The sequence below is a fragment of the Trachypithecus francoisi genome, unplaced genomic scaffold (assembly GCF_009764315.1).
Source record: "Trachypithecus francoisi isolate TF-2019V2 unplaced genomic scaffold, Tfra_2.0 Lachesis_group5, whole genome shotgun sequence".
In the NCBI taxonomy this organism is placed as follows: domain Eukaryota; kingdom Metazoa; phylum Chordata; class Mammalia; order Primates; family Cercopithecidae; genus Trachypithecus; species Trachypithecus francoisi.
Genome location: NW_022681470.1, coordinates 99,853,514 through 99,869,062, shown reverse-complemented (window position 1 = coordinate 99,869,062; position 15,549 = coordinate 99,853,514). Strand labels below are relative to the sequence as shown.

The window sequence follows — 15,549 nt, the reverse complement described above, 5'->3', positions numbered from 1 at the left end:
GAAGGGAGAGATTCTACTTCTCCCAATTCCAGTCACCACAGGGATTGACTGACGATGGTCCTCTTACGCCCTATAATAAATCTTTCTGCCCTTCTCCTCAGGCCAGGGCTCACCTGGTTCTCCCTAAAGAGCCTCTCTGCATATTGAGTCTGTGCCCTGTAACTGGAGGCACCTGGAGCCATGGAAAACACATGGGCTGGAGAGCTATGCCACAACCTTAGGGTGTCATTTCCACTCTAGCCTCAGTTTCCTCATCTATAAAATAAGGGCTGGGGCCAATGATCTCCTCCAGTCTTTCCCAGTTCTGACATTTTTCCCTGTGGAAGTGGAGGAGTGCGTAACCTTGGTCAAAATGTACTTAGAAACAAACCAACTCATGGCCCTGGGGCACAGGACACAGCCACACTTACATCACAGCAAATATAACCAACAAGGCATTCACAGCATCACATAGGTTAGATTAGCAGCCACCATCTGTTTTCACAAAGCAAGAAAGGCAGTGATTATTATCTCTGTTTCACAGATGAGAAAACTGAGGCTCAGAAAGTCTGAACAAGTCGCCCACACATAGGAAGCAGATGAGCCACACTCAAAGCCAGTTCTTCCAATGGCAAATTCCACAGGCTTTCCACACAGAACTGCCTCATTGCTTTTGAAATGCACCCTGGGCCAGGTGCAGTGGCTTATGCCCGTAGTCCCAGCACTTTGGGAGGCTGAGGTGGGCAGACTGCTTGAGCTCAGGAGTTCGAGACCAGCCTGGGTAATATGGCAAAACCCCATCTCTACAAAAAATACAAAAATTAGGTGGGCGTGGAGCCTGTGCCTGTAGTTCCAGCTACTCGGGGGGCTGAGGTGGGAGGATTGCTTGAGCCCAGAAGTGGAGGTTGCAGTGAGCCAATATCAGGCCACTGCCCTCCAGCCTAGGTGACAAAATAGAAAAGAAAGAAAAAGAGAGAAAGAGAGAGAGAGAGAAAGAAAGAGAAAGAGAAAGAAAGGACAAACCCTGTAGGAGAATGCCACCATTAGATTATCCAAAATGTCAATAATCTAAATTATTAGTCTATATGATTACAAAACATAAAATTGGAATTTACATTTGTATGTGGTTATGTCTCCTATTCTAGACATTTATTTATTTATATCAAATAAGGCAGTACAGACACCCTGGGAAGACATCCCTCTGAAAGACCTGAGAAAGTGATTCCTGTTAGGAATAGACAAGTCATCTCTCAATGGTAGCTAAAATGAGCCTCTTTCCCCATCTCTTTCAAAACTTTCCCCAAGATATACACGATTGAATGTTTATAGTTTCAAGGACTTCTCAGCTACAAACAGAAGAACCAACAACAAGATAATTCAATCGATTGGGTACTACGAGTAGAGGAGTATCTTCTATGTTAACAGACTAAGAAAACAAAGAAAGTGCTAAATTGAAAAGCTAGATTTGTCTAAATCTGAGAGACTATAACTGGTTCAGAGCCTTGTTGACAGCCCCGTTTTTCCGGATTCAAACGCATCCTCTACTACCATCTCTCACAAAATGATGACGAGCGATGACACCACCCACCACACTAGCCAAGTTGGACTGGGAAGCCTTGGATAGGGAGAACTTCATTTTGAAGAGAAGCTTTGTAGATTCTCGTCTCTTCACAGGACTATCTCAGGGAGGGTGCAAGCTTCAGGAATCAGCATGTACTGAATATTGCCAAAGAAAGAATGATTGGATTTCTTCCCTTCATCCTCTGACTTCTTGCCTCATTGATATTGCAGGGATCAGCCTTGACCATCTATTTTTAACTGAAGATTTCCTAGAGGGCATTGTCCCAGTGAGTGTGGGCCCTCAAACTTGGGAGTTCAAAAGAAATCAGACGTCTAAAGTAAACAAGGTTTTGGGCTAGTGACCATTTTATTTAAAATGGAATTGGGAACTCACACACATTGGTACCATCCTCTTTCAAACTGCCCCCATCAAAATGCAATATGTCCATGACACCAGAAAGGACAGGAAAGGCGGGTGGGGTGAGGAAGCAAGTGCTTAGATTTTGTTTGTCTAGTTTACCCTCAAAGTTGTCTTCAATTTAGTAATCATACATTGCAGATTTCATAAAACAATGTAAGTTTCAGCTATTTTTGCTCCATTGTTTTCACCAATAAAATTGTAGGATGAAATGCCCCTATTTTTGGTTTGGAAATGTAGTCAAAATAACCATTTTTTATACTGACAATAGTCAGTCCCAGATGATGGGAAGGGAGTGGGCCTCAGAAAGCATGTGTCCATGCCCTCCAAGCTGGCTTCCCAAGCATCATTCCTCATTAAGCCACATTACAATTTAATCCAGGAGCCTCCTGGTGAGCAAAACCATCATATCCCCATTTAACAGATGAAGGCACTAAAGTCTAAAAATGTTAGCTGACATTGATTCAACTTCCGCCACTCGAAAGTATTTGTAATTATGAGTGAAACATGGTGAGAAGTGCTATTACTTTGACAAATGGCAACAGCAGTATTTCGAGTGTTAAGGCTCATTTCAAAGAGGGATACCACCCTGCTGAAGGTTTGTTTATGTTTCTTTTTTATTGTTTTGATCTTTTTAGAAAACTTTTTTCCTTTTATTTTTAGCTGACATATAATAATTGTACATATTTATGTGATACAGAGTGATATTTCAATACATGTTTACAATGTGTAATGATCAAATCAGGATAATTAGCATATTCAGCATCTCAAACATTTAGCATTTCTTTCTGTTGGGGACAATCAAAATCCTCTCCTCTAGCTTTTTGAGACTATACAATAAAATAGTTAACAGCCTGGCACGGTGGCTCACGCCTGTAATCCCAGCACTTGGGGAGGCCAAGGCGGGCAGATCACCTGAGATCAGGAGTTTAAGACCAGCCTGGCCAACATGGTGAAACCCCATCTCTACTAAAAATACCAAAAAAAAAAGAAAAAAAAAATTAGCTGGGTTTGGTAGTGGGCGTCTGTCATCCCAGCTACTCAGGAGGCTATGGCAGGAGAATAACTTGAACCTGGGAGGTGGAAGTTGCAGTGAGCTAAGATCTTGCCATTGCACTCCAACCTGGGTGACAGAGTGAGACTCTGTCTCACACATACACACAAATAATAAAAATAATAAATAAATAAATTAATTAATTAATTAATGTTAACCATATTCACCCTATAGCACTGCAGACCACCAGAACCCATTCCCCCTATCTAGCTGTGCTTTTGAATCTATTAGCAACATGTTCCCCATCCTTTCTTCCCCCACTACTACCCTTCCCGGCCTCTAATATCCACCATTCTGCTGAAGGCTTTGAGAGACAAGAGCAAACCACCAATAAAGGATGAAATATGGTCCTTTGGAAAGGACCAACCACTCTCGGTCCGACTCGGGCCAGAGGGATGCACACAGGTGACCACTTACTGTCCCTACATCATTAAGATTCTCCAAGCTATCACTCGCCATCAGAGAAATGCAAATCAAAACCACAATGAGATACCATCTCACACCAGTCAGAATGGCAATCATTAAGAAGTCAGGAAACAACAGGTGTTGGAGAGGATGTGGAGAAATAGGAACACTTTTACACTGTTGGTGGGATTGTAAACTAGTTCAACCATTATGGAAAACAGTATGGCGATTCCTCAAGGATCTAGAACTAGATGTACCATATGACCCAGCCATCCCACTAATGGGTATATACCCAAAGGATTATAAATTATTCTACTACAAAGACACATGCACACGTATGTTTATTGCGGCACTATTCACAGTAGCAAAGACTTGGAATCAACCCAAATGTCCATCTGTGACAGACTGGATTAAGAAAATGTGGCATATATACACCATGGAATACTATGCAGCCATCAAAAAGGATGAGTTTGCGTCCTTTGTAGGGACATGGATGCAGCTGGAAACCATCATTCTTAGCAAACTATCACAGGAAGAGAAAACCAAACACCACATGTTCTCACTCATAGGTGGGAACTGAACAATGAGATCACTTGGACTGGGGAAGGGGAACATCACACACTGGGGCCTATCATGGGGAGGGGGGAGGAGGGAGGGATTGCATTGGGGAGTTATACATGATATAAATGATGAATTGATGGGTGCTGACGAGTTGATGGGTGCAGCACACCAACATGGCATAAGTATACATATGTAACAAACCTGCACGTTATGCACATGTACCCTAGAACTTAAAGTATAATAAAAAATAAAAAAATAAATAAAAATAAAAAAAGATTCTCCAAGCTGATGATCAGGCCTTGGGAAAATGCCCTCAGGCTCAAGTGCTCTGGAGAGACGCCAAAGGTTTACTGATGTACAGGCCCAGTCTGGTGCTAAAAGAAACTTTGGGAGGCACAGAAGCCCCATCTAAGCTTTCACACATCAGCTTTCCCATCCTCCTCCCCTCAGTGCCCAACACAGCTCTCCCATTCTCTCACTCCCATTGTTTCCCAAACATCCCTCCCTTCATAAAAGCTGTCTGGCTGGGAGCTTAAAATATTGCTGGACAGTAAAACCTACCCATCAGGGCCAATCCAGTCATATCTGCTCAGTCGTGCAGCACAGTAGGGGCGGGGTAGAGAAGTGGGAGGTGGGCTTTTAGGCAGCAAAGGAAAGAGACGAAAGTTGCCATTTTGCTGCTGAGCGCCAAGAGAGAAAGACAGCACATATTTCTCCGTGGGACACTCCTCATATTGGCAAGTTTTCCTTAAGTGATATTAGTTTGTAACCTTCCCCCAATTGTTCTTTCTCAGCCTAATCTAAGGGCCATATATAGGCTTCGCCAAAAGGAAAAAGGTTGCCAATAAGATTCAGTCTTGGGCTGGGATGGCTGGGCTTACACTCCAACTCTGAAAACCCTCTTCAAGTTGACCTAAGAACTGGCAGAGGTTTGGAAGGGAGAGGAATGCTGGAATAATCAGGAGGATAGGGAAACAGGTGTCCAAACTCAAACTACAATTTGACTTCTTAAGCTCTTTTCATTTTTCAGAATGAATCAACACGTCTACAGGAATCCACAGGGACCTAAACCAAGTATTTGATATTTGTGAAAAAGTTCTGTGCCTTTTTCACTCAATTCTACAATAGGAATAATAGTCATAATTATTGAATGCTGTGGGGGTAGCGAAGGCTTCGTGCTCAGCATTTTCCATGCTGGAGCATTTAATGGAGCACAGGAATGGATCTGGCTAAGGACCATAAAATTCTTCCTAGGAGTAGGTTCTGTTGTCTGTCTATGAGAACTGCTGGCTAGTGGCTGTTCTAGAAACAAGAAGAGAGGCACATTTCCACTCGGTTACTAACTGGAGTGGTAAGTGGCCATTGAATGCTCTGGAGAACTTATTAATGGATGTATATGTGTTATTCTGCCTCTTCAAAACCAGAGGAGGGCTATGCTATAATGGGATCAGATCTGGAAGACCAGGGCTCACATCCTAGCTCTGCCCTCACTGGCTAAGCCCCATCTTGGAGACTCATTTAACCTCCCAGCCTGTCTTTCTGTCTGGGGATTGATAATGCCAAATTCACTGGTTCTCAAACATCCACCTGAGGGTCTGTCAGTTCTAGCCCAAGATGACACACAGCCTGTGACCAAAATGTGACAATGACGAAGTTAACGATGTAGTAAATGTTTCACCAAGTTAAGTGTGTTCAATTTAAAGGTTTGTCTTTTATTCTGAAATTGTGTCCTCTCTGGTTTTGTAGTGTTAAAATCCCCTTTTATGAAATGATCATGAAAACAGACTGTAGTTGTAGTTAGTGATTTAATAACTCTTTTTTTTTTTTTTTTGAGACAGAGTCTCGCTGTGTTGCCCAGGCTGGAGTGCAGTGGTATGATCTCGGCTCACTGCAGCCTCCACCTCCCGGGTTCAAGCAATTCTCCTGCCTCAGCCTCCCAAGTAGCTGGGATTACAGGTGCCCACCACTGTGCCCAGCTAATTTTTGTGTTTGTAGTAGAGACAAGGTTTTGCCATGTTGGCCAGGCTGATCTTGAACTCCTGACCTTAAGTGATCCTCCCGCCTCAGCCTCCCATAGTGCTAGGATTACAGGCATGATCACCACGCCCAGCCAATAACTCTTATTTTTATGTCCTTGATTGGCAAAATAAGGAGTTGGCACCCTTATGTTGGTCACACTAGTTTGTTGTGATTATACTAGTCTGTGAAATCTGAGAACCACTGGCCTAGTTCACAGCTTGTTATGAGGACTGAAATAAGATACATGAAAATATATTACTTAGATCAAGGATACCCAAACATAAGGTGTTATTTTAATCATTACCTCTAGCCATTATTTTCTGGTGGGATGTTTCTGGCCATATATGGACACCCTGGTGTTGGAAGCTTGAACTCCATCCATTGCTTTTCCATCTGTAATAGGTCTGTTCACTAAATTTTCACAAGCAAAATAAAACAGAGAATTATCTCTGAAAAAGAGAAGAGAAATATTCTTCCTTCAGTTCAGATTTCTCTCTGCTCCCATAGAATGCTTTGCTTCTCTGCTCTGACTTCCTTTAGATTTTCACTGTTAGAGGTCAGGAAACCAAGACATTCCCCTTCACACCTCTAAAGTGTGTCTCCTTAACAGCACAGTAGGCCTGTTTCAACATCATGGGGTTGGAAAGATTGTGTCCTAAATTACAGTTTCTCTCCTTCAGTTATCACATGAAATTTTATAACTAGACATTTTTTAAAAATACAATCTTAGCATGGCAGCTTAGAGTATAGAAAGACACCGGCTTGTTTGGCTTTGGTTTCGAAATTACTAATGAGGTGGTCAGGAGCGACTTCTTGTGTCATGAACATGTATCATGACTCTTGTGTCAAGAATTGTTGGCCTTCCAGTTTATATCTTTGATCTCATACAAAATAAGCAGTTTTGTGTCTCAGAGCAGCTGGTTGGCGATCAATTTACTATCCTTTTTGTTATTTACCATTTTTTGCAAGTTCTTAATTTTTCTGCTGTTAGCTGTAGCAAGAGGACGGAAGTTCCTTGGTCTCTAGTACTCATATTACAGGAATTTAGGGATTGAGAATTTCAGATTTCAGAAGGATTACCATCAGAACCATGCACTGCTGTCTGTGGAACTCCCACTCTGTGAAGAGCTTTGTTCTGTGTTGTGATGGTTCACAAAAGATGAGGCCAAAATGGTTCCTGCCCTCCAGAACCTTTTGATACTAAAGGGAGGGAAACAAGATTGGTTAACATACAGGGCTGAGAGCATGTGCTCATTACACACATTCATGTGGGTATGTGAGTGAAATACACCTACTTGTATGGTACAATACAAGTAAGGCTGTCAAAAATGAACTGATGTATCAATGAGGATAAGTATTAGCAAGATAGTTAAGATTAAGTAAGATATTAATAGGATAGCAAGATATTAACCAAATCTTATAGAAGTAAAGTTATTGAAATTGCTGTTTTAACATAAAGTTTAGAATGAATTATTTGATAAGAAATGAACTTTTTCCTGGCTCTGCCACCAGTGAGCTTTATGCTTGGGCTGCTTACCTGATTGTGATGTTTCCCACCTATTTTCCAAAAGGCAATGGGAACCACTACTGCTCTTACCAGGGCAAGTACTAGACTTAACTATAGTCTTAAGAGTTAAAAATAGATACATGTGGCTGGGACTGAGTTGCTGGTTCTGATTCCCAGCTGCTGGTTCCCTCCCCCTCTCCATTACCCATTCCTGCAAGGAACTCTTCCCAATGCCAGACCCATGACTGGGGATGCCATAGCTGCTGTTACCTTTTCAGGAGAAGAGAAGCTGCTGTAGGATGCCCTGCCTGATTGGGAGTTTATGAGGCCTCAAGAGGAGAAGCACTTTCTGCTCTCCCACAAGAAGCAGCAAACAGCTATTGTGCCTGCCCTGTCAGCACAAGCTGGACTTTGCAGATGCCTGCAATTAGTATTCTGCCACCAGGTTCTGTCTGGCCAGACTCCAAATCACAGGTTGGAAATAGGCTTTCATGTTTAACAAATATCACTGTGATTAAAAAACAGTAGGCATATCCCTTTAGCCCCATGGGTTCCTGGTCCTATAGCGTGGGGCATGGCCAGAAGAAGCCCAGAGCAGGATCCTCTAACATGGGCTCTTGCCCTGGTCTGATGGCAGTGATGAGTAAACTTTACAACTCTAGAGATGTTCAAGCTGGAGGAACAACTGTTCTCCATTGAGGTGGAAGTTTTGCTCATGATTCTTTATAGGTTACAGGTTTGCACTGGATGAATGACCCAGTTGCAAGCAGCTCCTTGTCAGCTCAATGCCATTTCCATTAGCCATTGCTGTGCTAGAGGCATTATATACTATCATGTTTAATGATATTTTTTCTATCGACCAAATTTTTAACTCTATTAAAACAGCCATATACTACAGACTCTGAAACATTTTCATTCCGTAGGACACTAAAAGTGTCCTAGAAGACCTTCCTCATCCTGTAACATGATTCCTTCCCAAAGCATTCTCTCTGTTCTTCGGATTTAAAAGAGTAATAATAAAAATATACTGCCCTCAATGTGTAAAGCTATTAATAAGAGTTTCCAGATTTCAAACTAGGGAAGAAGAAACATAAATTAAGAGCACAGAAGTCAGAGAATTGTGTAGCTCTGATTGCAGGCAGTTTATCTCAATGGCATAGTGGGAAGAACTCAGCCTTTGTGATCAAGCGAACAGAACTGCTGCTATTTAGCTGTCTAATCTTGGACAATATATTTAGCCTCTCTGAGCCTCAGATTTATTTTTTCTTTTCCTTTCTTTTTTTTTTCTTTGAGACAGGGTCTTTCTCTGTTGCCCAGGATGGAGTATAGTGGCACAAATCAGGGTTCACTGCAACCTTGACCTCCCAGGCTCAAGCAATCCTCCTGGCTCAGCCTTCCAAGTAGCTGGGAACACAGGAATGCACCACCAAGCCCAGCTAATTTTTGAAGTTTTTTGTAGAGATGGGGTTTCACTGTGTTGCCCAGGCTAGTCTCGATCTTCTGGGCTCAAGTGATTCTCCTGCCTCGGCTTCCCAAAGTTCTAGGATTACAGGCATGAGCCACTGTGCCTGGCCTTCAGTTTTCTTTTTTGTTGGAATCAAGTTAGTTAACAAATACTTATCAAGTTCTCACTGTGTGCTGGGCTGTATGTCAGGCATTGAGTACACAGCAGTAAATAAGATAGGCTTGTAAGATAGTAAATAAGATTGACTCCTGCCCTCAAGGAAATTACAGTCTAGCCGAATCAAGTTAAATGAAATAATATAATGTCAAAGTTCTTTCCCAAAGTTGATATTCAATAAATGTGAATCCCCTTCCACTTCCCTTCAAAGATATGATCATTATATATTCTGACACAGTCAAACACAAGATGGCAACGGACAATTTCATACATACAAGAATTTTGTTGGGAGCCCAGACACCCATAGTATAAGGTAATTCTTCAGTATTATGTCTCACGAAACTTAGATCAGTGTGTGGTCTTGATTTAAATCCATGTAACCAAGGATTTCTATTTATGGTCAACAATGAATCCTTATTTTTGGTGGAGTTTAAGGAATTATAAAGATATTGCCTCACTGATGCTTTCAGATCATTTGTGAAGTGAATGAGAATAGGTATTATTATTATTAAACCCAATTCGCAGATGAGGAAGCGAATGGAAGCAGATTCTTTGGGGCCTCCTTTGTTCCCTAGTCCTAGTCTGCACAGAGGAAGCACTGGATAGACGCTGTTTGCACATTGACTGTTCCCGCAACTTGAAAAAGAGAGGTACCCTGCGTTAGCAAAAACAGATACTGACTCAGTGTTGCACCGCGGCCGCTCAGCTCTTGCCTTCTCCCTCATTTCTTCAGGTGGGTGAGAAATGGGCGACTGGAGTTTCCTGGGGAACATCTTGGAGGAGGTGAATGAGCACTCCACCGTCATCGGCAGAGTCTGGCTCACCGTGCTTTTCATCTTCCGGATCCTCATCCTTGGCACGGCCGCGGAGTTCGTATGGGGGGATGAGCAGTCCGACTTCGTGTGCAACACCCAGCAGCCTGGCTGCGAGAACGTCTGCTACGACGAGGCCTTTCCCATCTCCCACATCCGCCTCTGGGTGCTGCAGATCATCTTCGTCTCCACCCCGTCCCTGATGTACGTGGGGCATGCCGTGCACTACGTCCGCATGGAGGAGAAGCGCAAAAGCCGCGAGGCCGAGGAGCTGGGCCAGCGGGCGGGAGCTAACGGCGGTGAGACGGGGCCCCCCAGCCCGGACCAGGGCAGCGTCAAGAAGAGCAGCGGCAGCAAAGGCACCAAGAAGTTCCGGCTGGAGGGGACCCTGCTGAGGACCTACATTTGCCACATCATCTTCAAGACCCTCTTTGAAGTGGGCTTCATCGTGGGCCACTACTTCCTGTACGGGTTCCGGATCCTGCCTCTGTACCGCTGCAGCCGGTGGCCCTGCCCCAATGTGGTGGACTGCTTTGTGTCCCGGCCCACAGAGAAGACCATCTTCATCCTGTTCATGTTGTCTGTGGCCTCTGTGTCCCTCTTCCTCAATGTGATGGAGTTGGGCCACCTGGGCCTGAAGGGGATCCGGTCTGCTTTCAAGAGGCCTGTAGAGCAGCCCCTAGGGGAGATTCCTGAGAAATCCCTCCACTCCATTGCTGTCTCCTCCATCCAGAAAGCCAAGGGCTATCAGCTCCTAGAAGAAGAGAAAATAGTTTCCCACTATTTCCCCTTGACCGAGGTTGGGATGGTGGAGACCAGCCCACTGTCTGCCAAGCCTTTCAATCAGTTCGAGGAGAAGATCAGCACAGGACCCCTGGAGGACTTGTCCCGGGGCTACCAAGAGACACTGCCTTCCTACGCTCAGGTGGGGGCGCAGGAAGTGGAGGGTGAGGGCCCGCCTGCAGAGGAGGCAGCTGAACCCGAGGTGGAAGAGAAGAAGCAGGAAGAAGAGAGGCTGACCACAGAGGAGGAGGAGGAGGTGGCTGTGCCAGAGGGGGAGGAAGTAGAGACCCCCGGAGTGGGGAACGAGGGTGAAAAAGAAGAGCTGCAGTCAGAGAAGGTGTCAGAGCAAGGGCTGCCAGCTGAGAAGACGCCTTCACTCTGTCCAGAGGTGACAACAGATGATGCCAGACCCCTAAGCAGGCTGAGCAAAGCCAGCAGCCGAGCCAGGTCAGACGATCTAACCGTATGAAGTGATGCCAAAGGAAAAAAAAAGCACCCAAGCTTACATAGGGCAAGTTGAAAAGAAAAGGTGCCAACATGATCTGAATCTTCTGTCTCCTGCCCTTGCCCCAGCCCCTGATTGGACAGGCACTGCAGCGGGGCGGTGCATGCCAAGCAACTAGGAAACAGCCTTTTCCACATCCAACATAAGGGCTACCAAGATAAACCCACTGACTCACTAAAGTTCCCCAGTCTCATAGGACTGACCCCTTCCTACAACCCCAACAGCTATGGGGTACTCTTCTTGCATCCCCATTTCTCCATAGAAACCCTTAAATCAGAATTGGGGTTGCCTCATAGCCTTTTACCAGTCTTGTCTCAAGCTCACTAAGCCAGAATCTATCATCCCAACGTTTCTGAAGCAAATACCATGTGACCATATTTCAGGGATCCACACTCAAAAGCCTACAGAATACAGACAGGTGACTTAAGTTGCAAGGCAGGCCTGTTCTAATGCAAGGGAGAGAATGGGGCTGTGGAAGTTGGAGAGCAGGGGGAGCTGCTGCTCACTTCCAGACAGTGAGTACCATGAAGTGTTACCTGGTCTTTCTGATTTTTCAAGGGAAGCCAGAAATCCAACTTTTTTTTTTTTTTTTTTAGACAGACTCTCTGTTGCCCAGGCTGGGGTACAGTGGCACAATCTCAGCTCACTGCAGCCTCAACCTCCCAGGCTCAAGTGATCCTCTCACCTTAGTCTCACAAGTAGCTGGGACTATAGGGGCACACCACCACACCTGGCTAAGTTTTGTATTTTTTGTAGAGATGGGGTTTCACCATGTTGCCTAGGCTGGTCTCAAACTCCTGGGTTCAAGTGATCCACCCACCTCAGTCTCCCATAATGCTGGGATTACAGGTGTACACCACCATGCCTGGCCCATGAAATCTAAATTTTAATTGAAATTTTCAAAACTGTTAATGTTGGCAACTAAATTTTAAATACAACATGTAGGCCAAATTAAATATGTGCAAGCCACATTTAACCTGTGAGGCACCAATTTGCATTATCAGCTTATGCTAATTAGCCCAGCTTTCGTATGGAATTGGTCTTATTATTTATGGTCTCAACTTGTTTCAGTGGCTCCCAAACCTTTTTTCACTACTTTGGAGTGTTTTGTTTAAATCATCAGTCCAGGAGATACCTAGAGTTCTCATTGACCATTCTTCTGGGTTATTGTAGCCCCTGGGTTCTGAAGCAATGATATGCTTTGTATTGGTGGGAATTCTGCCCTGGGTACCATCAGAGAAAGAGAGCAAGTTACCAAAACTCTCTCTTTGAAATCAAAAGGCTTTGAGGCCTGATCGTAGTTTTTTTTTTTTTTTCCCTGAAAGCAGAGAAGATCCTTTCTTTACTTCCTTCTTACATCATCAGTGCTCAGCCTAAAATCTATACCTCCTTTCATTAGGGACTAGAAGCAAGCCCAGTTTCGAGCTAGAGGACACCTGCTCACAGGTGTGTCCTGGGAAGAGGCAGCTCTCAGGCCTTGTTCAGGCATGAGATCAAAAGGGCCATCAGAGTGGTGCCAGAGGGAGCCTCTCACGAAGTGGGTGCTCACACAGCCAGGATACCAAAGTGGAGTCTCAGGCGAAGCTTCATCCCTGGAAAGGACACAGAGGCTAAAGGGAACAAGAAGAATCTTGAAGGGCTCCAGTCCTCATACTCCCACAACTCACCCTCCTCAAACACAGAGTCTATTCAGGGGGAATCCTCATGTACACGTACATATTTCATAACAGGAGAAATTTTACTCTCAGCCAATCGATTTCCAGGGCAGGGAGAGAAAACTAAGATGGTTCACCTAAACCAACACGATGCTTCATGGACTGCAGTGCCAAAGATCGGGTTGGAGGTATAGAAACCAAGTTGACATGGCAGGGACCTAGACAGGAGACCAGCAACGGGCCCTAAAGAGGCACTTAGAAAAACTGCCTTTGTTGTATCTTCCCAACCCCAATCAGCACCATCTCAAAGTATTTCAATCTCCTTTGCTGCCTGCCCTCTGGTTATCACCTTCCTTTTAAGATATTCATTCAAGATATACCTTTCCAAAGCAGGCCTTTTCCAAAACTATTCCTCCCTCTTGACAAAATGTCCATTCCTTGGTGACCCATTCTAAAGCAAAATAGTCTAAAAATTAAATTAATTCTAAGGTTTGTTTGTTTGATAACTACTCCTGGGAAAATTGCATTTAAAAGAGAAAGACCTAGGTAACCCAAAGTAACAAACCTTCAGTGGAAGGATGTTGAATAGAAGAGGTATGTTTATCTTGGAGACACGTGACTTTCTGGCTACTGCTTGATCTTACCCCTAGCAGGCACCCTTATTCCACACAGACCTTCTCCCATATGGTGAGACAATGAAGAAAATCCGAGGCCTGAGAACCAGAGAGTGCATCCTTGACCCTAATGGCTGCACTATTGCTCCTATAGTTTTGTTACTGAAGACGCATTTTAGGAAGAGCCTTATGAATAGCTTGATCATTACCAGAATAAAGTGTCTATCTCAACTAGAGCCTAATACAAAAAAGAAAAGAAAAAGAAAAACGATTTCCTGTTCTAAGTAAAACTGCTGTTTGGTACCGGTTGTAGAAATGTGGGCTGCTGGTCTCCTTATCTCAGGTGAGACATAGGTGTGTGAGTGAGTGTCTTTCCTCAGATGAAGCAGCTTCCTGCTTCAATGCACATGCCCACACTGTCCCCACATTTTCCCTCTTAGTCTTCCCAATAGAAGAAGGAGCCTATTTAGGAAGAAACAGACACAGGCATCAAGGGACTGCATTTTGTTTTTCTATTTCTGCCAATTAGTAGCTGCGTCATTATTGTGCCTTGAGCTCTGTGTACTTCAGTTTTCTGTCTACAAACTAGAGCTGGCATTTGCCACCTACCTACGTCCAGGGGTGTCGTAAAGATTGAGTTGGCTGCCAGGCCTGAAGCCTGCTGAGTGGTGCCATTCCCTGAGAGATTCCTCCAACAGCAGTGAGACTGGGAAGAAGGGCAGGTGGATGGTTTCCATCTGTCCTCCCAACCTGCCTTGTAGTCAGCTGGTGAGTTTCTCAACATGAAATAGACACTCTAGAGATCAGTTTTCTCAGAAGAGATTCAAAACAGAATCTTAACCCCATATGTTTGGTAAGAACCTGAGGCTCATTGACCTTAAGAAATGATTGGAGACAGATTGCCAATTACTTTCATCCTCTGAGAAAGAGGTCCCATCTTAAGCTGCCACACAAATGCAGCCAGTTTCCATTCAGAAGCAGCTGCATGTCTGTGGTAGTCCTTACTCTAGGCAGCTGCACCCCTCAGCATCTGTTTTGAGGCATGTAATTATGACTACTCAGGATTATAATCCCCATGGGCTTCATTATGTCCAGATTTCATTTCTACTCCTAGTCAGTCCCTTGTTAGATAAAAACCCTTGGGCACATGGACCTACCAATAAAAAGATGCATTAGACAGCGGGACATCAGTAGTACAGCTCCTTCCGAGGAAAAGGGCTAAGCACTTGATAGCAGTTCTAACACCACTATCAGGGGAGATCTGTGACCAAGGATAGAGATACTCAAAGTTCAGTGAGAAAGTTTTGAGCCTGGCTGTGTAAACCCTGGCCTAGTGTTTTGGGCGTTGTAAAAAAAAAAAAAAAAAAGCCTGTCTGCTTTTCACCATGTCTTTGTCCCCTGCCACACAGGGGAAGCATCCAGTACAGCATTGGACAGATATTCCTGAAGGTCTGTGTGACCTGGGGACCTACAAAGAACACTGCCATTCAAGTCAGGGGTGTTGACCGCCCCTCCTGACTCTGCGTATGCCAAGATGCCACTTACCTGCTCTATGAGACAATTTTCTCTATGTTAATTGAGGATGATAAGTTCTGCCCCTCCTTCGCAAGATGTTATAGGTCTTTTAAAAACTCACTTATTTGGAAATAAATGGAAAAGAAAGAAGCCATCATCAAATTTGTTAGTCCATATTGTAAAATGTATACTGAAGCAGTGACAGTCATCACTTTCTAATACTGTGTAGACTGTTAACTAAGATACTGATAAAAAGTGAGCCAATAACTAAAATAAGGGAAATACATTTGGAGGGGCAGCAGGCAGTCTTCAATTCCTAAGAATTACGGTACAAAAAAAAAAAGAATGTCTTTAATCACTCAAGAATTGGTTGCCAAAAGAAGTGCTAAAGGTACTCGGCTTACTAGAGCTCACATACAGAGAAGCGTCAAGCCCTGAGACAATCTCTGAGTCATGGCAGAAGGGGCTCCATGGACACGGAAAAAGCTGCATGCAAGAGCTCTTCTTCAGTCCAGGCCATGTGGAAGGCCTCGGAGAAGAC

At 44.2% G+C, this 15,549-nt stretch overlaps 1 protein-coding gene across 1 annotated transcript; it reads left to right on the top strand.

The window, feature by feature from the left end:
- The first annotated feature begins 4,645 nt into the window (after window positions 1-4,645).
- On the top strand, window positions 4,646-11,200 carry GJA8 (gap junction protein alpha 8). Its single transcript, XM_033197909.1, has 2 exons — window positions 4,646-4,714; window positions 9,858-11,200. The coding sequence occupies exon 2, from the start codon at window positions 9,869-9,871 to the stop codon at window positions 11,186-11,188; it is 1,320 nt and encodes a 439-aa protein (XP_033053800.1). The 5' UTR covers window positions 4,646-4,714; window positions 9,858-9,868; the 3' UTR covers window positions 11,189-11,200.
- Window positions 11,201-15,549: the final 4,349 nt, after the last annotated feature.